This window comes from Thermobia domestica, chromosome 7, assembly GCF_964235325.1.
Source record: "Thermobia domestica chromosome 7, izTheDome1.hap1.1, whole genome shotgun sequence".
NCBI lineage: Eukaryota > Metazoa > Arthropoda > Insecta > Zygentoma > Lepismatidae > Thermobia > Thermobia domestica.
In genome coordinates this window covers 37,443,706-37,464,403 of record NC_137460.1, presented here as the reverse complement: position 1 = coordinate 37,464,403, position 20,698 = coordinate 37,443,706, and the positions used below count along the sequence as shown (strand labels likewise).

The 20,698-nt window shown below is 34.6% G+C and overlaps 1 protein-coding gene across 2 annotated transcripts in view; it reads left to right on the top strand.

The window, feature by feature from the left end:
- Positions 1-20,698, top strand: part of fw (CUB and Sushi multiple domains furrowed) — a 358,906-nt gene that overhangs the window by 175,397 nt on the left and 162,811 nt on the right. Inside the window, exon 1 of one of the 2 annotated variants that reach the window (XM_081764488.1) lies at positions 12,208-12,250. The exons of the other annotated variant lie outside the window; for it this stretch is intronic. Coding sequence (XP_081620614.1) covers positions 12,223-12,250 — 28 coding nt within the window. The 5' untranslated portion in view covers positions 12,208-12,222. Of the gene's footprint in view, positions 1-12,207; positions 12,251-20,698 lie in introns of those variants that run through there. 2 annotated transcript variants of the gene reach the window in all.

Below are 20,698 nucleotides of genomic sequence, written 5' to 3'. Positions count from 1 at the left end.
GTATAACTCGTAAGATATGATGCTTTTTTTTTTAATTTCAACACTTGTACCCCTAAAAGATGTAATAAAGAAATAACGGCCATGTGGTTTAGATATTCAATTAGAACTGAACAATCTACACAAAATTTGGAATCGACCAGTGAAAACGGCATTCACCTTGTACCTTAGAAATCTGCATCTAATGGACTTTCTTTTTTTAGGACTCCCTCGCTGACGCACCCATCTTTGGCTTGGCAGACCCAAGTTTGATTCCTGGCGAGAGCTCATGTTATACGGATCTCACAAGCTGTTGTTCCAATGTCTCATATAACCTCGCTGCTGAAAGGGCCGCTAAACTATATAATCCTTCCATCAACCCACTGAAAAGGATAATATATTGACAAATGGAATGAACTAACATTGATGCAGAATCCTCTGACAAAATTTGACTCTTCGGTCGACACAATTATCTCGTAGTGTCAATCGAGGTAGCTGCATTTTAAACCGATGCCCTCTGTTGGTTTCGGATTACGGTGAATGAACCTCTTAAGGCTCTCACATCTCTGGTCCTCAGAATGGAAATAACTACAGGATGGAGGTTTTAGAGACTGCTGCCAGAATATTTCAAGGTGTCCGCTTATATGTTAATGTCCTCATAGGCTTATGCGAGGTTTGTTTACCTCAGATTATGTTGTCTTAAATTTCTGGGTAAGCTTCCACACGCAACTATGCAGAATAAGCTGTCAAATTTGGTTGCTGTCGATTGCTCTTACATCATCTTGCAACACAAGTGGGATAACTTGGATTCTTTCCTCAAAATTAATCGAAATTACTTAAGGTGGATCCCTAGGTGTTCTCGGTGCTATGCTAAACGCAGCTTGAATAGTGCGGCCTTGTCAGATAGTGCCAACTGTTTACTGATGCCAGATAATAAAAGAAGTAATCATGGAATTCTGCTTGGATACTTACTGGAGAAATTAGTTTTCGACCCTTACCACAATTCACAGCTAAGTTCCGCTTCTCGAACTGCAATGCTACGATCCAGGAATTTTCGTATTGCGACTACCACAGTAAACGTACAAATTTGGCAACAACGCATTATGGCGTTCTGCGAAAATTTCTTCTCAAAATCTATTTCCTTAAATGTAAATTAATATTTAAATAAAATGTGAAACATAACACGAATAACGGGCAAACAAATTATCTATTTCATAATAAGATCGTTACTTTAAAGTACTTTTCACATACAAATAAACATTTCATGAAACTGAGCAAGATCTAACAGTAAGTGCGATCTTGTGTGCTCATTGTAAAACCAATCAAATATTTTCTTTTATTTCTTATCTTTCTCGATATCAGAATACACAACCAAATGAATTAGTGTCTTGTGGTGTAGCTGAAACATAACTCTATCTTACAGTACAATATTTATAATATGTAACGTTTCATTGCGCAGTAGTTAAGAGAACGAGCTAAAATATGTACTGACATCCGGGTGGTGATCCACCTTAAGTGCACGACGAAAGAAAATCTGATATTCTCTGATATTCTGACTCCATACGTACTGAATTTCCTGTATGTCCGCGTATAAGTTATAAAAATTGCAAAACCGTGATACATTCTTTCTAAGGACCGAACGTAACATATACTCCGCTTTCATAAAATTATGAAGAAATTACAAACACTTAGACCTTCATTCTGTCATAAAATTTGACTTTAAAAAAATTGCTTCTTGGTATGTCTTTGCGCCACATTGTAAACGTAGTAGTACTTGTATATTATGTATGTTATACACTTTGCATGTTTCATGCAACGTAGTACGCTATACAGCACTTGTTATAGCTACAAATTAATAAAATGCAAATTTTTGTTTTTTTCTCCCTAAATTTACTAATTTTATTATTATAATAGCACTTATATTGTAGGCTTCTTCTTTTCATGTGTTCACAAACATTCCGAGGAAACACCTATTTTACTACACGGAAGTCTTATAGAATTAAAAAAAAATAATAATATTACGTTATGTAGATGGCGTGAAATTTTTTTGTGCTTCTGTCCAAACCTAAAATGTTCGTTTTTTAAAAGATGACATTTGCGTGTATTATGAGCTATGTCAAAACACAGAAGCGTCTTTTGTGTGTAGTCGTTTTCGTGAGCTAATGCCCATGTAATAACTTCAAGGATGTTCCGTGGAATGTCATGGTTTGCAGACAAGGCTATGTGAAACAAAAACTTTTTTATATATTTTTTTAATAGTGAGACAAATAAGAAAAACATAGTACGTCTTTAGCTGTCGACTGCCTGGTTAGTTCATGGTTTGTTAGAAGATTTTTTTCTTTTTCGTCATTTTGTTCATATACAGTTTGCCACCCAAGGTTGGGAACCCACGACACTTAACCTTGACTTCCATGGAATCCAATTATTGTCGCTTGTTTGATGTTCTAGTCGTATGAAGAATCTCATACCTTCGCCTAATTTCTTTAACCTGTTCCCGTGTAATTTTTTTTTTTTTTTTTTGATGATAAATGTTTTATCATGATGATATGCCGGAAGTTGTGGATATTATCTGCAAACTTGAGAAAGTAGGTTTTATATCTAGGGAGCACTATTCATGGAAAAACAGGAAGTACACTTCTTATGAAGGTTTAGATCTATTCATAAAACTTAACATTCTACGTTGGCCATCATTGGTCCCTCAGAAAAATCTCCAAGTGGCCAACTCGGGCTTTAGCTGAACTCCCTCATGACTATTTAGCGTACTGGTCTTTGGCCTAGGAGACCCAGGTTCGATTCTTAGTGGGAATACTTGTGGTTCGGGTCCCACGTTAAGTTGTACGTTCACGCCATGTCTCATACAGCCTTGCTGCTCAAAGGAACACTAAACTAATATAATCCAACCAATTAATCAGATTTGTAGTTAGGAGATGGCCAGGGGCACCTTAGCTAGGACTGTGCGATATTTCGATATATCGCTCGCTCGAACGATATTTTCATAAATCGAAATATCGATAACGAACTTTTTGTAATCGATATTTCAATATTTTTATTTTTTCAATATTTCGATATATCGATTATTTCGATATTTTAAATATCGATGAAGTTTTAATATTTTCGATATATTGATCAAGTTTCAATATATTGCTATTTTTCGATACATCGATCAAGATTCAATATTATTAATATTTCGATATAGGCCTATTGATCAAGTTTCCATAATTTTGATATTTCGATAAATTGATTAAGTTTCGATATTTTTAACATTTCCATAGTTTTCCATATATCTGTCATGTTTCGATATTTTGTCAATATCGATGTGGATATCCTAAAACTTTCAGTTGTTCGTTTAGATAAATGTTTTTTTTTTTTTTTAATCAGTCAATAATAAACAGAATGTGATGTGAACTCAAGTTAGCCTCAAATAATCTCAGCCTCCTATCTTAGTATTCAGCTTACTAGCCTGGGCTAACTTACAATAGCACAAAACCATATACAGTAGGCATTGCCGTATGCTGTATATACGTACAGTCAAATTAAGCAATGTAGCAAGTGTGATGTAGCAATTAGTGGCATACGCAAATGGGAGATTACTGTTTTAACTTTTCCTCCATTCCGTTTCTACAAGATATGGAAAAAAAAAAATAAAAATTTTCCGCATTAATATATGAAAGCAAAGTAAAGGCATTTACTGCATTGTAAGAAACATATACGTAATCAACAAAAGTAGAGGCTCTTTTAGTGGTACAGGAAGGGAAATTGCTACCACTAAAAAAATTGCATGGATATAACATATCACAGTCATACCATAAACTTCAAAGATAACTACAACTTATTATATGTTCTGTGACATTGATGTTTGGATAAAAAGAAAGGCTTATTATTTAGGACAATTTGGTAATAAATCTGTGCTGAAAATCTCAGAGAGGTTAGTTTATTCGTGGGGACGAGATATCTATTCGGTTGCAGTAGCCAATCACAGTTAAGGAACAGATTACCATAATATGATGGTATTTGTATTTTTAAAGTTTAATACTTAATATGCTTAATAGTGCATATATGTTTTCATTTGTGTTTGTCTGTTTTGAGTTTGGAATATTTCTACAGAAGAGTTAAGTCAAAAAGAAACTGCATTATTAAGATTTTTTTTTAACTTTGAAGGTCAAAATTAAAATGTTTTTTCATGATAGTCACAACTTCGTATTTAAACTAAACAAAAAACTGAAGAAAACTCACAAAAATCCTTAAAAGAAGAAATAAAGTCAAGACACTTGCGTGCTTGTGGATAGGTGATGCACGCAATATTTGAAAGTCATTTTTAGCTGTAGTAGATAAATATGGTTGTTTAAAAGAGGAAACTAAGCATTTTCTAACTGAATAATAAAAAAAGAAGCTCAAAACTTAATGATTTTTAGCAGTAGTGAGTCAATGTCGAAACTAGAATTTGTAGAAATGTTTGAAGGAAATGGCGTGATAAAGAAAATAACATGCCCTTGAAAACCTATGTCATCTATTCCAGTAGTAGTAGTTGAAAGATATAGCTGAGTGTTGTAAATTTTAAGAAGACGTCGCAGTTGATCTTTTAAAGCTGCTTTGTAAGGAAAATATCGGCTTTAACATTAGTTTTTTTAACACTTTGTCCGTGTAGTATATGTAGACCTATGTCTCTGTTTATGCACTCAAAAAAACCCGTTGTCTGGACAGCGGTATATTCTACAAATATACGGAGTCCATATGTTTACTACGGAAATTTGTACGGAGCATATGCTATCTATATGCTACATAAGTAATTCTCTTCTCACGCATAAATGCGCTGATGATGGAAGGATCAATGGAAGGAATAAATGGAAGGATCTAACAGTCTTCCGTATATTACATACATATATGTACGTTAAATACGTCAGCTATATACAGTTCCGTACATACAGCACGGAAAGTACGTGTGAAATATACTTTTTCAGTTATGCATTTGCTGTACTTGAGTCCAAAATATTTTTTGTTTAATTTTTTTCGGAAATAAAAGTTTTAAAAGCATATATATATATATATATATATATATATATATATATATATATATATATATATATATGTGTGTGTGTGTGTATATATATATATATATATATATTGAAGAAAATTAGTTTCTCTTTCGTCCAACCTAAATTATTCTAGTTAACAAACCGCGTTCTCGTATAAAATCGAAGTTAAATAAAAACTTGGAAATTAATTACAGGCGCACACAAACGCTTTACAATGTTAGTTAGGGAAAAATGACAATATTTTGGTTATTTCAACCGACCAGAAAATAACAACTCACGAGTTTTGTTGCGATACATTCCTGCTGCTCTATTGCAATCTAGAACAGACCCCCCCCCCCTAAATTTTTATTGCCACCTTGTACAAAAGTCTTAATTCAACACTGAATAATAGGATTGCGAAAAAACCCACGGACACGGTGTCCCCTACCAGTAAGCCACCGCAATCAGTATGATTCCCGAACAAAATTTGATTATAGATAGAAGCTTGTGCAAATCCTCGGGATATCTGTATCAGTACTTTTTATTGACTTCAAAACAAACAAACAAAAAAAAAAAGTAGGCTCTAAGGTAAGTTCGACCTGTATGTGTGGTTGTATGTTCACGATTATATCGAGGAGCATTGGTCGTATTTCGATGCGTTTTTCACTAAACAAATAAGGTATTTCCAATGAAGGTTCTTACGTATAAAGGTACTAGGTAATATATTAGTTAATTAATATATTTTATATTTTATACATTATATTTTAATATATTTTATAAATTATAATATATTAGTTAATTAGAGTCTACTGTATTTATAAAAACTAAAATAAAGTGTTAGTTTCAAGAATTTGACGTTTCTTCCTAAGACACGCCATTTCCTGAGGAAGAGTGAGTGTCTGAGGAAGACTACGTTAAGTTGTCGAAACTGTATCCTTTTATTTTATTTTTGATAAATAAGTGTATTTCTATAGCCAGAGTTAGTTATTTGTGTAATAAGTTCCAGAGTCGTAATAGAAATCTAATGAAATGAAATCTTTCAGTTTAACGTCCCACGATTATGCCCTTTAGGCTAAGGGAGACAGATGATTAAGGCAATTGAATATTAATGGAAGAATTGGTGGAATGTAAATGTGAGAGGAAACGGGAGTACCCCGGGAAAACTCATGGAAAAGGTAAACAAACTTAAAAGAAAACCAACGACTTCTAAAATCCAATAAAAAGCATAAAATCAGAACTTTTTAAACAAAAAAACGACTTTTTTTAAAAAAAAAGCAGTAAATAGCAGAAAATAAAAAATGAACCGACTTCAAAAGAAAACACTAAAAGTGGAAAATAATAAAAGCTCTGAAGAGCACAAAATAACAACAACAAAAATAATAAAGCGCTTAAAGGCAAAACACGGTTTGTTACTATTATCTGTAACAACTATTTGAAATCTTCGCAAACCAATCATATTAATACCTTAAAAAAATCAAAGGAAATAATTTTATATTAGGTATTAATTTGTTTGACTTGGCACCATTTCAATCTTTTTCAAAGATAGTAGTAATAAATTATTTTCCGCTTTTAAGCGCTATATTACTATTATTTTTTTACTTTTAAGCGCTTTGTTACTATTATTTTCTGCTTTTAGTTTGAAGTCGGTTCATATTTTTTTAAAGTTTTATTTCTGCTACCAGGTAAAAACTGTAGAATTTGTTATGGTGGTAGAAAGAGAATTAAAAGTGTTCATGTTGTATTTAAAGTCTTGAATAAGTTTTATGTGTTTGTTATTTCATTATCTGTAAATGCATATGAGGACAGAGATCTTATATACGTGAAAGCGGATGTGATACGCTATAAGCACGTATACCTGTAATTGTAAACTTTAATTTACGATACATGAAATACTAATTGTATTTCAAATACTAATTGTATAAGTTATACATAATATCACCATACTAGTTCTTTAACTTTCTGCTCCGTAGTTAATTCTGAATTATTCAAAACTAATGCAACCAGTAGACTATTCAGTGATATTGAGGAATCACCGTACGGCACTTCATGGGATTTCGTTAAATTTAGAATTTACTGCAGTTCTTTTTTTTTTTTTTTTTTTTTTTTTACCTCTTCTATTTGTCGATTGGTATGATCAAGTGTCTAAAGCATTAAGCTGACAATCGTAAGTAGTATTGTATGTGTATCGCGGCTTCAAATCTTGCTCAAAGTATGAGTGTTTTTATTTTCACCATTCAATTCTCATCATATCCTTTAGAGCTCTCTTCTGGTCACTTATAGGTAGTTAGCATAGACGCTTTTAGCGCAATACCGGAGTTCATTCGCGGTGCGAACATATATGGTTCAGATCCCATGATAAGCTAAAGATCATATCACATACAGCCTCGTTGCTGAAAGATACGTCAAACCCGAAACCAACCAGTCGTCGTCTCCTTTAGCCTAATGGGAAATATCCGTAGAACGTAAAACTTGCAATCAGTGTTTCTTCCAGGCATGTTTTTGGGGAGGAACTGCCACCCTCCCCCGGAGCTTCACGAGTGCTCCCCCGAACGAGACCAAAATAATACGTCTATAATATAATAATAAGTAGAATAGTACCGTGTGAAAATAATATGTGCCCCTCCGAATACTAATTGTGTCTCCCCAGAACATTTTTTCCTGAAAGAAACACTGCTTGCAATAGAATTCATTTCTTTCGTTCGAAGAATCGAATCTTTTAAAATATCTTCAAATCCATTTCTCAGTTCTCTCCTCATTACACTTGTCTTGATTAAACGTGTAAGACAAGTTTTATGTTCTTCGTAAAGCTAATTATGAGAAACTAAGTACTGTATTTCTCATTCTATTTCTGACAGGGAAAAGAAGTTGATATAAGAATAGCACTTATACCTACTGACTATTTCGAAGATATAGTTTCATTCCAAGAGAAACCTTCAATAGGTATTCCGTCCATGTATCAAATTCAAATGTGCAAACAGTCACAAGAAGTCAGTAGTCAGATTTATTTAACCTCGCTCGACTAGGAAGGATTTTTCTCTTTAGGAGGAATAATATGTATCATTTGTAGACCTCACTTCTCATTACCTTGATTTAACATTCTGTGTTCTTGTTTATGACGACGAATATATGTATTATGATATAAGGTCTCATTTATGTCCTTATGGAAAGACCTCCTCAGGTATTCTGTCATTCTTGGCAGGTTACTTGCCGCAAACTGAATATCTTACATGCATTGAGATCCTTAGCTAGACTCTTCATCTTCTCATAAACAAAAAAGAGTTTATTTATTTATTTATTTATTTATTTATTTTTTTAACAATCACCAGATACAGCTCAGAGGCCATTTTACACTGGATATCCAACAACAACAATAACAATGGAAAGGATTTGGGAAGGTATCGGTCAGGGCCTGTTTAGTAGGTACCATCCCGGCATTTGCCTGGTAGGACTGGGGAAAACCCTGGAAAACCTCAGTCAGGATGGTCGGCAGGAGGATTCGAACCCACTACCTCCCGAATGCGAAGCCAACGCTCTACCACTTGAGCCACCACCGTCCACCAATTGGAGACTCTTCTGCTTCTTACGGCTTTTCCTTCTCCTGTACACTCTATTATGTTCCTCTCGTGGCCCTGCGTGGTGGTGTACGGGGTACCGGGTTCAATTTCCGGTGGGAGAGCCTTTGGTATTTTAACTGTCCTCGCCTGTGGGTTGGGAAGTGACCCCACCCCCCACATTCATGAGAGAACGCAACTTTAAATTTTTACAGTCAAAATTCGATAGAAACCGTAAAAACCACTTACCCCCCAATTTTGACTTTACACCCCCCAAAACTAAAAATCCTGGCAGAATCCGTACTTAATTGTCGTATTAGAACTCACTGTAAAACCACTAAAGTAACACATGTATGACAAATATAGACGATGTCGGGAGAAAACAAGGAATATCATAAAATAGGCTTATTGAGAAAATCGACTTTTAATTCCTTAATAGCCTACTGTTGAAACGGATTACCAAATAGGCTATGTAATATTGTTTACTGTGGTCATTTATTAGTTGGAGGAGGCGACCGGACGGCACCTATATTCCACTTCCGCTCTTGAAAAATAAAACAGGCAGAAAAAAGTTCCAAGAAAAGTGAAATTTTCGTACATTACCAAATTTTCATGAGATTCCTTTTCCTCTCCCAAGTGTATTTATGAAGAAAGAAGAGGAGGAGGAAGGTACTAAATTTGTTGGTGAACACACCAGAACACTACAATATTATAAAAGGTACTAGATCTAGTACGAAAGTACTAGCGGTGGTCACATTGGGACGAACTGGTTAAACTAATTTTATAGCTTTTAAGATAGAGGAAGTTGCATGACTGCAGAGACAATAAAAGTTTTCCATTGGAACCAATCCCCTGCCTAACAATCCGATCGGTCGTGGTTATGTTTGTTCGTTCGTTTATTGCAGTTCGCCACGTGAATATACAATTTAAGGTAAACTATAGTAATGTTTTCAAATTGCAATGCCTTCCTACTGTAAAAGACCCCATGCACCAATGCGCACCAAAGATGCGCACACTAGCTTCTATACTAGTAGGGAGGGCACAATCGTGATTATGGTAGTTCATTCTAAGGAAATGTCGTGGATATGAAAGCTCCTTCTAAGGAAAGGTCGTGATTATGGAAGCTCTTTCTAAGGAAATGATATGGTTATGGAAACTCCTTCTGAGGAAATTATGTGGCTTTGTAAGCTCTTTCTAAGGAAATGTGGATATAAAAGCTCCTAAGGAAATGTCGCAAATATGGAAGCTCTCTCTTAGGAAATGTCGTGGTTATGGAAGCTCGCACTAAGGAAACGTCGTGATTATGGAAGCTCCTTCTAAGGAAATATCGTGGATATGGAAGCTCCTTCTAAGGAAATTTCGTGGTTATGGAAGTTCCTAAGGAAATGTCATGGGTATGGAAGCTCCTAAGGAAATGTGGATCTGAAAGCTCCTTCTAAGAAAATCGTGTATCTGGAAGCTCCTTCTAAGGCAATGTCATGGTTAAGAAAGATTCTTCTAAGGAAATGCCGTGAATATGGAAGGTCCTCCTAGGAAAATGTCGTGGATAACGAATCTCCTTCTAAGGAAATGATGTGGATATGGAAGCTCCTTCTACAGAAATGTCGTGAATATGGAAGCTCCTAAGGAAATGTCATGGATACGGAATCTCCTTCTAAGGAAATGATGTGGTTATGGAAGCTCCTTCTTAGGAAACGTCGTGGCTATGGAATCTCCGTCTAAAGTAATGATGTGGTTTATGGAAGCACCTTCTAAGGAACTGTCGTTAATATGGAAGCTCCTTCGAAGGAAATGTCGTTAGGTATGGGATCCTCTAAGGAAATGATGTGCTTATGGAAGCTCCTTCTTAGGAAACTCGTAGATATGGAAGATACTTTTAAGGAAATGTGGATCCGGAAGCACCTTTTAAGGAACTGTCGTGGATATGGAAGCTTCTTCTAAGGAAGTATCGTGGATATGGAAGTTCCTTCTAAGGAAATGTCGTTGGGTATGGGATCTTCTAAGAAAATGATGGGGTTATGGAAGCTCCTTCTAAGGAAATGTGGATATGAAAGCTCCTAAGGAAATGTTGCGGATATGGAAACTCCTTCTAATAAGGAAATATCATGGATACGGAATCTTCAATAGAAATTGATATGGTTATGGAATCTCCTTCTGAGGAAATGTCGTGAATATGGAAGCTCGTAAATTGTACGCTAATCAACATATATGTATAAATAAATGTTGGATAAATGAAAATCTGAGCTCCTTTGACTTGTAGGACTTTTGTTCCATCCTTAAAATATTCTTCAAACACCAAAGTGAGAAACCCGGGTTCGATTCCCGGCGGGAGCTCATGTGGTTCGGATTCCACGTTAATTAGTAGGTCCACGTCTCATATAGCCTTGCTGCTGAAAGGGGCGTTAAACTCAAACCAACTCAACTCAACCAAAAAGAGAACAATGGGAAGTCTCTAAGGAAAGGATATGTCTAAGATATTAATGATTTTCGTAAAATCTAAAGATTTTAATTTGTTATTATTATTTTATTGTTATTGTTTTGTATTCGTCTCCTTCATTCCAGTCGGGTGCATATTTGTTTTCGTTACGCTAACAGTAAGAGTTTATTTTTCATTGTTACATCAACGTAATGATAATTACAGGTTCCTATATTTACTTGTAATAAAAGAGGAATTGATTGCATAACTACTGAATATAAATTACGCACGATTTTTTTTCCTGTGCTTCCTTTCGTTCATACTGTTTACTATAAATACTTTTGTATTATGTTTGCCCTTATTATTTAAAAATCAAACAATTCCGTGACATACTTGCGCATAGAACGAAACCTTTATACGAAATATTGTGTACGTATTTCTACATACAAAACTGAACTGATCTGAGAATTAAGCTATGTGGTAAGAATAAAGAATATTTTACGTAAAAAGAAAAGTTCCCATGGGAATTTCATTGTGCAGTTGGTTGGTATTTGCGTACCGTTTGTGTGTATTATTACTTGCTTTTGCTAAGGGAATCCCTGACCAAGTTGACAGTTGTAAGTGAGGGACCTTCTAGTATAAGTCAAATGGTGTTTGTTTAAGAAATGTGTGGATCTGGTTTCGTTTTCATATATCAAGGAAATGAAACATTTTCTTTGTAATTATGTTTGTGTGTGTGTGTGTGTGTTTGTGCAGTATTATTGTGTGTGATTAGGTAGATAAAAGATAAACCCATCACCTCCCATCTTCCTTGGTTTTCAGCCAGTTAGAAGATACTCAAGACGATATCTAACCAACCTTCTTGTGCAGTATACATTCCGATTGGCTCCCTGCATGAATTTAGTGCAAGGACGTTCGTAGGATTGAAGAACGCAAGAAGAGTAAGAGGAAGACGTAGAAAAAATACACAGCGGAAGATCAAAATTATTCTCAATTCGAGTGTGCAGTTTTCACTTTTAACTGTGTACTGTGTTTTGCTCTTAGGTTCAGCTTATTTCCTTTTTTTAAAAAAAAATACTTTAAAAATTGTGCTACTTTAAAAAAAAACATTTAGTTTGAACACAAACTTTCGACGAGTTTAGTATTGTGTATTAGTTCCCCTGTTTTGTGTGTTGAAATCTACAGAGTAGCTACTGTGTTTCATTCCCTCCTTTTTACGAAGCCTGAATTGTGTTTGTTTCTCAATTTGTGGCTACTAGGAACAGATATGACCATTCTGGTTGAAAGTGATCATGGTAAGAAAAAGACATATTTTGTAGTTCATTTTGTTTAGTGTGGGAATCATGCCCATTTCTACTGACATAATACAATATTATTGATGGGGTTTGGTGGATAAAAGGATTATGGGTGTATTTTTTTTAAAACATGCTTGAACTAAATGGAGATATTCTATGAACTTCTATTAAATTATACTTTTGTTTTACTTTTCCTGAGTAAGATGTGGACATAAGCAAGAAAAAATGCAACACAATTCACTACAAAAAGTCATGTATGTTTTCATGTTATCTGTCCTTTCTTTATCCCCAAAATTCTTCAGTTGCAAGTAGCATATAGTGTTACTGTTAGGAAAACATAATTCAAAGTAGATACGATCTGCTGGTGTATTTATTTGCATATATAGTACGTAAATAATTAACCTATTCCATCAGGAAAAGAAGTTATGAATTATTATTGGAAATGAACATCATACATTTTAGCCTCATAAAAATTCGTTTTACTCAACTTCTTCGAAAACTACACATGACAATTTTCTATTGTATATATATATATATATATATATATATATATATATATATATATATATGTGTGTGTGTGTGTGTGTGTGTATGTATGTAGCGCTTTTTTTACAATTTATATTTTGTGTAGCAAATTGCAATACAAATTGCAATTTGTATCGCATTTTATGTACTATTATAATGAGTAATTGTAGATTCATAGAAGAAGTTGAATGAATATAAAAGTACTTCACAGTCCCATTCATTACGAATGGAAATGTGAATTTCTCATTTATTAAATTTCTTCTATGAATCTATTATTATTATTATTATTATTATTATTATTATTATTATTATTATTATTATTATTATTATTATTATTATTATTATTATTATTATTATTATTATTATTATTATTATGGTCAGGATGTTTTTTTTTTTAGTTATGTACGTAGCGTATCGCGAGAAAAAAATCTTGCAAATACTGTATGTTGGTTTTTACAAGGGGCGTACGTAGACATCTGCTATATCAGTCAGTACATCAGTACTTCAAATGAAAAACGAAAAGAAAAGAGGAAGAAAGACAATTGTATTTTTCTATATTTTCGACACTGAAGAATGCGTTACTGTTTCAGTGATCTACTGTACGCACCTCTACGTTTTCTAACCATATCCAAGCCCTATTCATGCTGCAACCATATATCGGCTAGGTCCAATATAGTTTGAACTTGTTTTCTCTATTGCCAATGCGCCTTTTCTTCAAGACACTTTTTATTTTTATTTTAATTGCACACTCAGAAACAAGGATGCAATGACCCGAAGCTTGATAAGATCTGGAAGATGACCCAGTAGCAACAAGCCGGGAAGGAAAGACAAGAATGGAAAATTGTTTTGTAATCCAAAGTCGAGGCATTTTTTCTTACAGCAACCAACCCTTTAAAAGAAAGTTTCTTGAAATAATAGTAATATTTTTTCAGCTTGCTCCTTGTTTTAACTTCCTTAGTAATAATGAAAGATACAAGAATACATCGCAATCTGCGATACATTTTTCAATTTGTATCGCATTTACACGTTTTTGCATCTTAAACTATGATGCGATACCGCTTAATAAAAACGTTGATATATATTAACAATTAATGGCCAGTTAACAATGAATAGGAACAGACATTTTGAACAAGATCGGCAAGAACTTATACTGAAAGGTGTCTTGTTAGCATTCGCCTAGTGGTGAACTATCTAACTGTATGGCCTATGAAACCCGGTGGTTCAATGCCGCGTTCACAAAAGCCCTCCATTGACTTGTGCCCTTAGCCAACTGGATCTAGTTTCTACTGTGTGTTCCTACTTCTGTGAGATCCATCTTAATATCGTCTTGCCATCTGCTCTTAGGTCTCCCTAAAGGTCGTTTTCTGTTAAGAGTCTTCATCCCGGCGAAATTAAAATACCGCTTATATTACAGTAATTATGTGATATCTTCAAATAGATAAAAGATAATTGAAATATGGAACAAGAGCGCCCTAGACAATATTATTTTGCATGAGGTACCGTTATTACAAGTCACCTAGTGGCTTTCCGTTTTCAGCTGTTTAGAAACGCGAAAATAAATGCCGATTTTCAAAATGGCTCGAAATCGAAAGCAGATAAGTGAGTCATGATAACGGTTTCTCATGTAAAATAATATTGTCTAGGGCGCTCTTGTTCCACATTTCGATTACCTTTTATCTATTTGAAGATATCACATAATTTCTGTAAAATTAGCGGTATTTTAATTTCGCCGGTATGAAGACTCTTAATACTTTGAAACTGTTCTTACTTTCTTCCATCCTTGCTACATGATCTGTCCACCTGAACCTCCTAAACTTGATAACCCTAACAATGTTATCATAAATTATGCAATTCCTCGTTATGAAGTTTCTGCCATTCACATTCCTCTTGGGTCCGAGTATTCGTCTTAGGATCTTGTTCTCAAATTCTTTCAGTGTGCGTTATTTCCTCAGAGTCAACTGATATGTTTCGAAACCATTGCCTGGTGGTGAAACTAAGAAAAATACTTGAAAACTCCGATCTAAGCCATTCTAATTACGAGCAGCAATCACATCTTTTAAAAAAATCTATAAATGCGTCTGATATACTGTATACTAATAGTTTCATCACCTATTTAGTATAATTTATTTTTAATTTAACTCAACGCAAAATCAGCCACTTTGCAATGAATGTTTCTTTAGCTCTCAAATTGGTGAACCGATAGTCATAATGTTTGATTCGTTGTTGATAGTAGCCAGTAATATATATCTTGTGTCACTCAAAACCAGAGCTTACGGGTGACCTTTTTTTTTTAAATTAAAAAAAAATCAGTTTGAGGACTATTTTGAGAATAAAATGGAGGGAATCTGAATGATTTTTGAGTGTGAGAAGATGGTAATAATAAAGTTCTCACGTTTGGGAAATTGGTAGAGGCGATTTGGAAGGAAAGGAGCTGGATATGCGTATACTATATTTTATTTCCAAGTCGGGCATAATGCCTTTTCTACCGTTTTTGATTATAAAGAATTTAGCTAGGTCTTCATTACTCTTCTCGCTCCCAAGAGACGAGACGAGACATAATTTTCAATGACGAAACACGAGACGAGACAAAATTCTTCAAAATGAAAGCAGACATACTTTTCGAGACGAGACAACATTTTTATGTCACCTTTTCGACGAGATAAGATAGTCCAAAATCTACTCTCGTGAACAACACTACCCACTCACTCATCACATTTGTTTTAAAAAAAGTGAATATCTAAAGACAGTAAAAAACATAAAATATTTTAAGAGTCATTTGGCATATACAAAATGGTATTCAATAAACTAACAGTCCAGGGTCTAGTCTTATAACCGTCAGTCCTTATAATTGCGAAGTACTCAACTTTTTCCACTATATGGAAGATCTTGAAAACACTTGTTAATACATACATTTAATCGCGTATTCTAAGCATCGAGTGATGGACTTTTCAAAATTTTCATGTTATTTCTTATTTAATTAATTACATAATAATAATAATAATAATAATAATAATAATAATAATAATAATAATAATAATAATAATAATAATAATAATAAATGATGAATAGTCTAGTAAATAGTCGTAACTTGTTTGAGTTTCTGTGTTTCGCGTCCTTGTGCAACGTCTAGGTTATGAAGGACAGGTTTTACTATTGCTCTGGGGTCTGAACACAACTGAGGTTTGAACCCATTACAGTCGGCAGGTGCACGAGCCATCATGCTCAAAATCAAATGTTCACAGTATAGGTGATACTCCATCATATTATCTCATCTCCAAGAGAGGTGGATTGCAGGACCCTGTCTCAGGCCCTCTACTCCACCGTGAATAATTTAGTACATGGTATCTTACACACTGAGAAAAAAATGTATATAGCGTACGTAAAATCGTATATTACATTTGTAAATCCTAGAGTTTTTGGATTTAACGTACAGCAAAGGTATAACTGAAAACGCATGTTTTATAATACTTTCTGTATAAGTGTTCCATCTATACGTACTTTCCGTATGAACCAATATAGGCGGTCAGGATCTCACATACAAATGGACGTATATAACATATAGCTCACGAAGGTAACATACGTATATGTATGTAATATAAGGAAGACTGTTAGATATCAGACATCCTGCAATGGCATGATGTAACATCTAAGGGTAGCGCCTATATAGCATACGGATAACGTATGCTCCGTACTGATTTATGTAGTAAGCAAGAGGGTTCCATATATTTGTACAATATATCGCTGTCCGGAGAACGGACTTTTCTCAGTGCGTAAAACTTTCATTGTATTCAGTTGGAGGTAAAAAAAAAAAAAAAAAAAAAAACCTTAAATCTTTCAGTTTAACGTTCCACAATGCCTGTTAGGCTAACGGAGACAGATGATGAAGACAAGTGAATGATAATGGAAAAATTGGTGAAATGAGAATGTGGAAGGAAATGGGATTATCCGAGAAAACTCACGGTCACGATGTTGTCCACCACAAACTTCTTGACCAGGGATCGAATCAGGAACCCTACGCATTAGAGGTAAGCACTCTACCATTGAGTTCTTCCAATAAACTGACAAAAACTTAATTTGGTGGCAGTTTTTTGGAATATGGAATGCGAGACCCGACATCTCTGGGACGTACATCTCGTACAGCCTCGGTCCTGAAAATCGCTAAAACTCCAATCCAAGCAGTAATTAAGCGACTGAAAGTGTTTTCTTTGACCAACTCTTAAGGGTCTTCACTACAGCGAAATTAAACTACCACTAATTTTAGAGTTTTTCTGTAATATCTTCAAAATAAATAAAAAAAATATTCGAAAAGCAGACACGTAGTGAACTAGACAATACGATTTTGAATGTGATACCTTTACCACAATTCACCTATCTGCTTTTGGTATGGCGCTATTTACAGAACCCGTAAAAAAAAAAAAATGCTAAATCAATCTACAGTTGCAAATCGAAAGCAGATAGATGAGTTGTGATAAAGGTATCATATGCAAAATCGTATTGTTTAGTTCACTACGTGTCTGCTTTTCGAATATTTTTTATTTGTTTTGAAAATATTACAGAAAAACTCAAGAATTAACGGTAGTTTAATTTCGCTGTAGTGAAGACCGTTAATGGACAAATGAAAGAAATCACCTAAAAATACAGTTAGTAAAGTGAGATCATTGTAGTAGAATATAATTTCAAAGATATGACTTGTGAAGAATTTTTACAAACACTTGCTGCAAAAAACATATCGCGAGTTTCTTCCCTCAGGTTAAAAGTGAAAGGCTGTGGATAAGTGTCATTTCGTTTCTGTAACCAACACAGCTTCAAATCATTCGTTTAGTGCAATTATGAGGTAAGTTATTTCCGAATTTAATATATATAATCAAAAGCCATTTTCAGTTCAAAATTTCTTGTCGCCGCAAATTCTGTCGAGGAATTTGAATCTTCAAATGTATAAAACAATAATCTTCATGCCTGTTGTTCTGTATGGTTGCGAAACATGGTCGCTTACTCTGAGGGAAGCACGTAGACTGAAAGTATTTGAAAACCAATCCTGAGATGAATATTCGTACCCAAGAGGAACGGGAATGGGGAATGGCGGGACCTTCATAACGAGGAACTGCATAATTTATACGGTTTACCAAACATCGTTAGGGTCATCAAATTTGGGAGGCTCAGGTGACAAAATCATGTAGCCAGGATGAAAGAAAGTAGGAACGCTTTCAAAGTCAACTGAAAGACCAATCGGAAAACGACCGTTAGGAAGACCTAGCAGCAGATGGGAGGACAATATTAAGATGGACCTCGCAGAAATAGAAATACGAAACAGAAACTAGATCCAGTTGGCTAAGGATAGAAGTAGTGAAGAGCTTCTCTGAACGCGGCATTGAACTTTCGGGTTCCATAGGCCATAGAGTTAGTTAGTTAGTTTTTTAAAAATCAAAAGCCGTATATACTCACGTCTTTGTAATGAAAAATCATACCTTTTCTGAAAGAACGTGCGGCATTCATGAATTTTGATGTGATAGCCCTACTTCGGCTACGCTGTACAATGGTGACATTCCGAAATCCAATTCTGCAGAAATATGATCTTCAATATTTAAAGAGCTCCTCCGTAGCTAAGCGTTAGCGTACGGGCCTTTGGCGTGGGTGACCCGGGTTTGATTCCCGGCGTGAGCTCATGTGATTCGGATTCCACGTTAATCAATAGGTCCATGTCTCATATAGCTTCGCTGCTGAACGGGGCGTTACACTCAAAATCAACTCAACTCGATATTTAAAAAGATAGTTGTCCTCTCGAGCTTTCGGCTTGACTGCAAATTGTCTGACACTAGCGACATCTCCTGGAGTTAATTAGAGGCAGCGCAGCTAACGACAATTATTAGCCTGATTATGAACTATTGAAAACTATTGGTGTCTTACGTTTATAATTAGGATTTAAAATATTTAAATATTTTCGCCTAGGTGTGTATGCAACCCGTAACTCAAATGTTTGAAGTTTGCGTATTAGGCATAGTTACAGATTGATATGTTTTTGCATTATTATTATTATTATTATTATTATTATTATTATTATTATTATTATTATTATTATTATTATTATTATTATTATTATTATTATTATTATTTCAGTACAATGTCATTTTAAAAGTGTCTTTAAAGCTGCAGAGCCATTGCGTTAAAATATCAAAGGTAAGAAAGTTCTTGGTACTGACACAACTACACTCCACAAGAAATAAGCCTTCTCCACCTGTAAAAGGAAACAAAAAAAGAAGTATTCCTTCCACTACCACCAACCAAGCAACCGGTTTCACAGCTCTACACCCACAAAAATGACTCTTGCTCCGTCTTCCTGTGTGACCCAGTTTCTGTGACGTAACAAACGTAAAATGCAGGAAATAAAAACAGCTCAAACACTTCACTCCGTTTTAAAATAAATAAGAAAAAATGTACGTAAATACTGCGAGTATCATAAGATACACACAGAAGTGAGAGGTATGTCATTGTTTGAATTTGGAGCTAATATTCTTACAGGAAGGAATGACGTGTCAATTTTCATTTGTATTAGAATATCAAATACAAATATTTGTTTCCCTTCAATTGGTAGCGCTGTTAACAGACCATTACAGATGCAGTTATGTCTTCCTGGATTTAAAATAATTTTTGTATTACACTGTGAACATTACACGATTTGTTGTGCCCTGTAAGCTAATGGATATATATACAGAGCCGGATCCAAGATTGTCTGAAGGAAGGGAGGGGTACACCAATAATAACCGAAATAACCAATCACACTGAAACTCTTCAAAGTGACATGTGGCAATATTCTTTACCCCTGACAAACACCGTGTGCGTGGGTTTTCTCGGGGTTCTCCCGTTTCCTCCCACTTTCTTCATTCCACCATTTCATTCATTACTCATCATCACCGTCTCCTTTAGCCTAACCGGCATAACCGTGGGACGTAAAACAAAGATTTCATTTCATTTCTTTACCCCTGACAACACTGATACATACGACGGAGGAAAGTATTTTAAAGAGGATCGCAAGTGATTGCAGGAAAAACAAAAGTTCTCTCCTCTTGGCTTCTGTTTTCTTCCATACTTGATAAATGTTATATTATTTTGCTTGGTGAATCCTTTTCCTTCAACTTTAGAAAATCGACTTAAACTATTGCTTTTGTTTGCTTGGTGAATCCTTTTCCTTCAACTTTTAGAAAATCGACTTAAACTATTGCTTTTGTTTGCTTGGTGAATCCTTTTCCTTCAACTTTTAGAAAATCGACTTAAACTATTGTTTTTGTTTGCTTGGTGAATCCTTTTCCTTCAACCTTTAGAAAATCGACTTAAACTATTGCTTTTGTTTGCTTGGTGAATCCTTTTCCTTCAACCTTTAGAAAATCGACTTAAACTATTGTTTTTGTTTGCTTGGTGAATCCTTTTCCTTCAACCTTTAGAAAATCGACTTAAACTATTGCTTTTGTTTGCTTGGTGAATCCTTTTCCTTCAACTTTTAGAAAATCGACTTAAACTATTGCTTTTGTTTGCTTGGTGAATCCTTTTCCTTCAACCTTTAGAAAATCGACTTAAACTATTGCTTTTGTTTGCTTGGTGAATCCTTTTCCTTCAACCTTTAGAAAATCGACTTAAACTATTGTTTTTGTTTGCTTGGTGAATCCTTTTCCTTCAACCTTTAGAAAATCGACTTAAACTATTGCTTTTGTTTGCTTGGTGAATCCTTTTCCTTCAACCTTTAGAAAATCGACTTAAACTATTGCTTTTGTTTACTTGGTGAATCCTTTTCCTTCAACCTTTAGAAAATCGACTTAAACTATTGCTTTTGTTTGCTTGGTGAATCCTTTTCCTTCAACCTTTAGAAAATCGACTTAAACTATTGCTTTTGCAAAGCTCTGCTTTCTTTTAAGGCCCAAAAGGAAACATGAT